This window comes from Amia ocellicauda, chromosome 17, assembly GCF_036373705.1.
Source record: "Amia ocellicauda isolate fAmiCal2 chromosome 17, fAmiCal2.hap1, whole genome shotgun sequence".
Classification (NCBI taxonomy): Eukaryota; Metazoa; Chordata; class Actinopteri; order Amiiformes; family Amiidae; genus Amia; species Amia ocellicauda.
This window is the reverse complement of record NC_089866.1, coordinates 19,460,809-19,469,557: the sequence shown is the minus strand read 5'-3', so window position 1 is coordinate 19,469,557 and position 8,749 is coordinate 19,460,809. Positions and strand designations below refer to the sequence as shown.

Sequence of the window (8,749 nt, the reverse complement as noted above, 5' to 3'; positions counted from 1 at the left end):
TTTTTTAAAACTGGTTTCTTTTTTGTGGCTGAAAATGTAGCTATATTTAAAAGTATGTTTTAGAGTTTCTTTAAAACAGAAGTAGGTGGTGTGTCTGTATATGTGTCAGCTTCTTTGGAGTATTTTTTATCATCACTGTACCAAAGAAACACTATATACTGTTTGGGTTAGTAATGGTTATAGACTGACTTTGTAGAACTATCTGGGACATTTGTAATATTAACAAAATAAAAATCTGCTTTCATACAAGTTTTGTGTAGGCTCAACTCGGTCACCTTCATAATTGAACTATGTATTTCAGGCCTGGCCAATTTTAATTTTATATAAAGATAAGAACGAACACAAATATGATTCTCCTTCAGGACACAGAAATGTCTACAAGCAAATAGCTACATCCAAGAGAGTGTGGGTGAAAGGAAACAAATGGAGAGATCTGAGTGGAGGAGTGGAAACTGTTTAGTCTTGGATCAAGAAGTTGTAGCTGGGTTTTAGTTTAACGACTAAAGGAAAATGTATGTAAACATTTACAGATCCCATGACAGGTTTAGTTGATTTCATTCCTCCGTCTTCTTTTTCTCGGTTATAAATCACTCTCAAGCATGTGAAGATAGAAACTACCAAAGTAGGTGCTGAGTGAGGTCAAAGTAGGAGTGTTGTAATGATTGTTTTGTGTGGTTTCATTGATGGTGCTTTTTTATCCTCTGCTCCTAAAACCCCTTACACTTTCTTGTTTTATTGTGGCATAGGTTGTTTTTCTCACAGACTTATTCAGTGGACATTATTAGGTTACCACAGCAGTGCGTTCATGCATTTATTCTGTTAATGTCTCTAGTATACATGCAATACAAAAAAATACAAGCAAATGAATACAATTTGTCTTAGTTGAAATCTATCCAAATCACACATCTATACATAATCTTTATCAAACAGTTTATATGCGACCTCTATGCCTTACTAATCTTTCCACAGGATTCTCCAGCCAAGAGTCGGACAACCGCAGGACACTTGGGAATGGCAGTGATAAGTAGATAAACAGAAACAGAGCACAGATGTGTGTAGACACCACGAACACACGGAAAGCCTGTTTAAAACACACTGATGAACAGAATCAACTGAAATTACATTTGATTGAGACTATTTTATGGATGTATTAACTGTTTTTAAGCTGAAATTGCTTTTTAATTTCCCGTGTGCAGTCACCTTCTCTCAATTTACTTAAGTAAATGTTCGATCGCTGAATCAGTCTGTGCATGGCTTTGAACAGTTTAGTTATTCACACAACTGTATTGTCCAGTGTGTCTGTATTCCACTTTTCTTTAGGAGCGTCTCCCAGAGGAAAATGTTACTCAGTGAGGAATGAGCAGGGCCTGTTGTAATGGAAGTCCCAGCTCTGGGGAGCTTGTGGTGGGAGGTACCATCTGCTACACATGGGCACAGCCAGGACAATCCACACTGACCTGCAATTGCTGATTGGTGGGGATGCGAGGCGCCTGGTGAGTTCTGGCCTTTACCTGAAATCCATTACCTGAATGTTGGAGTATGTAAAATGGAAGCCACTTCAATGAAGCTCCAGTTCAGAATTCAAGCTACAGAAGACAACTTGAACACTTACGGTGTTTATAAATATGCTGACTGAAGTGTAAAATAAACATGTTTTAAGAATACAAAATGTGATTTGAAGGCATGTTGGTCAGTGTAACAAACATGTAAAGGCACCTAGGAATCTGGTTACATGCTACGGAAGCAAATATTTCGAATGTGTGGCTGTCTAAGATTGGAAAACCTCACAGAAAAGCAAAGGAGTGATTTGATCTGGTATCATACTGTCACTCTGCTGTCCCTGTGTCTGATATCTTTCTTATTATCTCAAGGATTGCCTCTCCCCCCAAAAAAGTAACTGAACATAAAACAACAATGACATTCCAGGTCTGAAGGGAATGTCCTACTGAGAGGCTGAGGGACCTGAACCTTTTCACCCTGGAACAGAGGAGACTATGTGGGGACTTGATTCAAAATCATGAAAGGCATCGACCACATCAAACCAGAGGAGCTTTTACAGATCAGCAGGGACACACGCACCCGGGGACACAATCGAATGGCCTCCTCTCATTTGTACACTTTCTTATATTCTTATGTTCTTATTCCAGAGTGACTCATGATCCCCCCAGATCTTCCTTAATTTATATCATACAGAAGTTAAACTTTGGACTTAATGACAACCCTTAGCCACAAAACTGAGCCACAGTACGGAGATTTACAGAATATACAGAAAAGTACATTGTCCTCTTCAGCAAATGACACCTTTGCATTACTTTAAAGTCTGCATGACATTCTTTTTCCAAACAGCGTCGCAAGAACAGTCATGTCTCTGCTCCTACGTGAGTCAATGTGGTAGAGGGTAGGGGTGGGTTACGCTGTACCTTTCAGGTGTGTTCCGGAAGAAAACTGTGGAGGGTGAGGTCATCTCCCTCGCTGTCGTCTGTGGTCGGCAAGAGGGCGCCGTTGCTCTTGGGGAACCGGGATTTGTTTTTGTTCGTGTCGCCATTACTGTGGTCGCGAAGCAACGTAGAGATACACACCAGCTCGGTGCCGTCAATATCTCTCATGTGGTACCTGTGCTTCTGACTCGAGAGCTTGGTGCACAGGACAATGGTGCTGACCATGAAGATAGTGGCCACTGCAGCCAACACGGCGATGGCGATCAGGCAGTGGCTCGCCAGCCCATTTCGCCTAGGGGAATGTGGGGAGAATGGATGGACCCCTGGGTTGCTTTTAGTTGTGGTCGTTTTGGAAGTTGGAGTGGTTTGGTTGATCACCTGCTGGGTAGCCGTGGGTATTTCTGGTTTACGGGGTTTTAGCCGGGGTATCAAAGGCACGGAAGAATTGGTCGAGTTGCTGGTGGTGGAGGGCAGTTCAGGTGTGGACGGCGCAGGTGTGGACGGCGCAGGTGTGGACGGCGCAGATGAGGACGGCGCAGATGAGGACGGCGCAGATGAGGACGGCGCAGATGAGGACGGCGCAGATGAGGACTCAAATAACTCAGCTGGGCTTGTGGTGGTATCAAGGTGATCTGTTTGAGTGGTAAGTTCTTCTTGAGGTGGGGAAGACGTCGTCAGTGCAATGCCTGCAGTTGAAGCTGAAGTCGAGGAAATGGTTGACGTGGGACCAGCGGTCGAGTCGGAGTTCGAAGCAGCACCAGAGACGTTGGCTTCTCTCTCTGTGCTGTGTGTTGTAACTACAGTGTTGTGTTCCGGTCCAGGAGTGCTTGGATTCATTCTAAACACCTCAGGGGTGGTAGCCAGAGTTGGACTGGTTGAGGTTTCCTCGTTTTCCTTGGTTGCCACATTCTGTTCAGTGGTGGCCACAATCGTACTCCCTGATGGCGTTGTTGTTGAAGGAGTACTGTTTCTTCTTGTCACCGAGGGCATTGTTATCAAGGCGGGAGGAGATGTTGCAGATTTCGTTTGATGCTCTTTCACACTGGAAAGCAGAAGGGGGTGGGGTACAGTGGTTTCTAAAAGGGCTGGGTTGAGATGAACAAAGCTCATCAACAGCAACAGCCAGGCCCTCTGCATGGTGTTGTTTGTGTTCTGCAACAGGAAACAAAAAAAAAAAAACTTGTAATTCATCAGCAGATCTGTAATGAAAGATACACTTTAGGCAGGCAGGTCTTGTCTACGTCTTTCTGACCTATACTGACATTCCTGCTTTAATTTAATATCTCCAGGCGAACATGTTGCTACAAGTTAGTCTTGCTTTAAAGAGTGATGTCTTCAGTAATCTCAAACTGGTCGTGACATAATCTCAGCAGTGGAAATCCTTTCTAATCTCAAGCTAATAAAATAGGTTGTTGTTATGACTAGCATAAACAGGACTGTGGCACATCGAGTTCTGGACTGAAGGTTGTCTGTATGTAAAAGCAACCTTAACTCTCTGCATTTACAAAACTGTTATATAACCAAAAATAAGATAACGAGTATATATATATATATATATATATATTTTTTTTTTTTATCAAGAAGTATCTGAAACTATTTACAACATTATGCTAAACTCCCATCTTTCTTCTCTCTGGCAAACAAAGTCAAGCTGGCACTCTGAAAAGACTGAATTACTCTCATGGTCAGTAAACACACTCGAGAAACTGTTCTGCTGAGCCCTTCAGACCGAGGTATTGTTTCCATTCTCACACTGCTAACGAACTACAAAGTGTGACTGCAACCGTGTTTTCATGTGACCCTGCACCTCTTCCTGACCCCCTTAAAACCACCCCTGTTGTGACATTTAAGACCGTTAAACTCAAAGATTATCAGGTCGTTGCAGGGATCTAGCTGTTGAGTCTTAATGCAAATGATAAAGCTCGAATATGTTGCCAAATCCATTACCCCATTGAAGGTTTGTCATATCAAGCACATCATTGCTGCAATTCCCAATTGTGGTTGGTTTTTAGATAAACATTGAATTATGAAAAAATAAAACTGGCAGGTATAATTATTTATCTCTTGGCGTGGCCTCGGCATCACTGATACGTTTCCTGTTAAGTTAGCTGGAAACTCGGCTGTTTTGTACCTAAAGCCCTGAAAGTATGTTACAGCTTAAGAAGTACACACATACGTACACACCCATAATCAGTTACCACAAGAGTTTTTTTTTCCTTTCTCTCAAATGGAAAAGATAGCACTGAACCTCAGAGCTTACAGTAAACACAGATCAAAGCAAGAAAAACGAAAATATTCTTCAGTTGTTCGTCATGGTATATATTAAATTTGCCAAATACAATATGCTTCTGTTCAAAGCTTTTTGTTTTCTGTTGTTGCAAAAGCACATGTGTCATTTTGTCCCAAATCAGTAAAACTACCTACAGAATGTGGATTGTATCTTGTTATTATAGAATAGCATGGTTGGCTTAAAATGAAAGCTTGCAGACATGGAGGATCTGGTGTCAGTCAGGATATCTGTTCTGCTCACGGTCAGCAAATAACCTACCATAGCTAGTATGGTTAGGTACTCCCATGTACTGGTTCATCTGCTTGGCCCTCAACATCACACAGGCTATGATGTGGTTACCGCAGTAACATTTAGAAGAGGAGAGAGATATTTATAAAGTGTGTGTCAGTTTAACATGTTAGAGGTGCCTTCAACGTAAATCTTATGCACAATTTGGGCACAAATCTTCAAGCAAGTCCATCTGAAGACCAATATCAGTCATAATACTGATGCAACCCCATTTTAGGGACATTATTTTTAATTATTTATCTTTATTTTCATATTGGAAACATAATTATTTAAATACCCTTTATCTTGGTTTATGAAGAGAAGCATTGAATGAGATTTATGACAGTTTTTTCTGTGCTATTTTAAGTTTCCAACACCTGAGATTGCAGTGCTAGTTCTAAACAACAATGATCATTGTTTGTGTTCGCAAAATTAGTAGGTTTTCCATTCATTTAGAAGAAAAAAAAAAAAACTAAAACTGAAGCAACCAGTACGACTGGTGCAAAGTGAATGTGGTCCATATTCTCACTTCAAATTATATATATTTTCACTGCATTAAATCTGCAAGGAAGTCTATACTATCTAAAGTAAATCAAAGTAAATGTTTATTGTCTGGAACGTCCATTTTGTGGAATGCATAATTGAACTGTAGGAATTTGGGAAGCTTTTAAAAGCCGTTCACACACACACAACCTTCAGAAGATAGCCAAAGGACCCGGAGAGAGAGAAATCACCGAAGAGTTACACAGAGCAGAAACGGGAAATAAGATGAACCAACATTATTTTATTGTTTGCCAATCACACTAAAGCAATGGTTATGCAGAGCCCTGTTGCTGTGAAGTTTAGTCCACCAAGGGAGGGGTGTGTGGTTTACAAAAAGGTTAAAGGCCTGAAAGTTAAAGAAACACTCTTTAAGCAAACCGCAGCACTCTTTAAATTAACCTGGAAGTGCTTTTAAGCAGAGACTGGGAAAGATGTGTCCATCTGTTGTTGAGGAGAGGAAGGACATGCAGCCAGATTTCAAGCAGATCAGTATAACAGGTCAAACGAATAAACAATACCAACCACTGGCTTTCACAATACTGTGCATCTGTACATCCTCTGAGCTATGTTTCCTAAAATAGGGTTTAAGCAACAACTATGAAGAAAGCCGTCAACAGTTTTCGGTTGTGTGCAACGATATTATTTCTTAAAGCATCTTACAGTGCTCTTTACCAGTGGGCTTTCAAATAGAAATGCAAGAAAGATATTGTGGGAACATGCAATAGAGTAGGTCTGTATTGTTATCTATAAAGGTTACATTGTGGTGAAGAAGGATGGCCTCAATAAATAGAAGCTTCTGAAGTGAAATCCCACACACAAGTAAAGCAGTTCCAACAACGATAAAGCTTTCCAAAAATGCTGCTGGAACTTAAATAGGGGGAAAAAATATGAAAAACTTGTTTGGACTTGAGTGTAACCTATTTAGTCAGTGAACTAAATTAGTCCCCTCTTTCTTTTGAGGAAACATACAGATAAAAAGTATGAAATGTATTTGAGACTTATTTTGTTAGGCAGAAGAAATAGCAAAACATGCATGGATTACAAAAGCAAGGCAGCAAAGAACAATGTGCAATAGTCACTTTATATCGAAACTTTTCAATTAATATTCACATTGTACATTTAAAACATGAAACTATATCTCCAATAGTTCATGGCATGTAATTGCTTAAGAACAATTGCTCATCTCCACATATAACAGTACATATAGTTGTTACAGTGAGGGGAAAAAAGTATTGATCTCTTGCTGATTTTGTACGTTTGCCCACTGACAAAGAAATGATCAGTCTATAATTGTAATGGTTGGTGTATTTTAACAGTGAGAGACAGAATAACAACAAAAAAATCCAGAAAAATGCATTTCAAAAAAGTTATAAATTGATTTGCATGTTAATGAGGGAAATGATCATTTCTTTGTCAGTGGGCAAACGTACAAAATCAGCAGGGGATCAAATACTTTTTTCCCCTCACTAAGTTATGTTGACTGATGTGAAATGGAAACAGTTTAAATGCTGCCAACTAACTGTCACAGCACGTGGTCTTGGAATCAGCCTTAGTGCGTTGTTTTTACTACTGCACGTACCCAAGTGAACAAAGGCTATAAGGATATTAAACAAATAAATCACAAGACACCGACACAACCTGAACACCCATCCGCACTGCCTTCGTTTTTCTCTCGTGAAATGGAAAGGAGACTTGTGTGAATTCCTCTTGAGCTTATTCTTTTGGGGAAGTCCTTCCAAACTTTATTGTTCATGTCTTGGAATACAGACTCACTGACATTTGCCTACACAAATTGAATTGTATGCCAAATGAGAAATTAGGACATTCCAAAAGCATGCCCCCAAGGTTAACCGTAACAGAGTCATGCCATGGCACTGCCATACACATACGTAAAATGGCATCAAGTTCAATGCAGACACACCATTGAATGCGAGTGAGGATACAACACAGCATTAAACGCACTAAGAGGAGACACTAACCTTCTTCAGAGAAGCCAACAGAGGGTCGTCAAGTGTGTCTACGCCTGCATCTCCTCGCAGTACCTGTGTGCCAGGATACAGGAAGTGTGCAGCTTCAGTTCCCAGAAGCGAGGCGAGGATGTGAGGGACTGCGCTGCGTCAGTACGAACCGGCAAATGAGAAACCACGAAAGATCATGAGACCTGTGGCGGCATAGGGAAGTTTTAAAACAAGTAGTTCTTGAAAGTACTATTTTTTCTACACTTAACGTTACCCAGGGTATGTATAGGTTTGTGCCGTACAGTTACAGTTCACGTTTCCTCCCTATACTGTGTAAACGACGAGGTGGTCGTGTGGCTTCGCTTACAATCGGATTCACACGGGTCCACATAGCACACGGGAGCTACGGGATTGTCTTGGTCCTAGGAGGCCGAGTGAAGGCTCTCTCAGGGTAGATGTTATCTAAGTAGCTGTACTTAGGTTTCTCCTACTTGTGCAAATTGATTGCTATTGTTATTGTTGCTCTAATTGTGAGTGTTAGTAGTACTATTGAGATTAAACTTTCTTTTTTGTATACAGGTTTGCAACATCTTGGCTTCAACAATGACAATTAATTGGGACCAGTATAATGATGTTTCCTGGTGTTGATGTGAAGAAATGTTTGCTGGATTGAATTGTGCAGCTCCAATTTACTGTCCTTTGCTGGGTTCAAACCAAAATGGACTTTTGTTGGTTTGCCCATTTGTGTGTGTGTGTCACATGGTATATGATGCTCTTTGTGTGCGTTTCCAGGGCAGATCTGAAACCGAGAAAGCAGTAGGGGGGGTTAAATTCAAAACAAGGTCTCCCACTTCCACTTTCATGGCTAGCACAATGGTGCAGATCCTATTTTCACAAAGACAAACTGCTCAATTCTATTGTCTCCACCAGCGGCTTTATTCCTGAAATGATACAATTGGAAAAAGCCAAAGACACAAACAAAAAAAAATGGACCCCTACACGCTCATTAAAATATCACAGGATCTGAACCAATCAGAGCAAAATCAGTGACTGAACTGTGCACACGTCAGTAAATACTTCCAAAGGGAATAATAAATAAAATGTACAAGTGTACGTGCTTTTTAAACCGTATGTGCTTTTCATTTTACTTACTGTGACAGGGCATGGGATGTGGTTTGCACAGAGGCAGGCTGGCTGTTCAATTGGCCCCAACTGTGGATGGTCCTGTAGGATGTCTTTTGATTTGAGCTCAC

The 8,749-nt window shown here is 40.8% G+C and overlaps 1 protein-coding gene across 1 annotated transcript; it reads right to left on the bottom strand.

Annotated features, from left to right (window-relative positions):
* Positions 1-786: 786 nt before the first annotated feature.
* On the bottom strand, positions 787-7,726 carry selplg (selectin P ligand). Its single transcript, XM_066689596.1, has 2 exons — positions 7,518-7,726; positions 787-3,590 (listed from the first exon to the last, which is right to left on the bottom strand). Exon 2 carries the CDS (start codon positions 3,573-3,575, stop codon positions 2,424-2,426), a length of 1,152 nt encoding a protein of 383 aa, XP_066545693.1. The 5' UTR covers positions 3,576-3,590; positions 7,518-7,726; the 3' UTR covers positions 787-2,423.
* Positions 7,727-8,749: the final 1,023 nt, after the last annotated feature.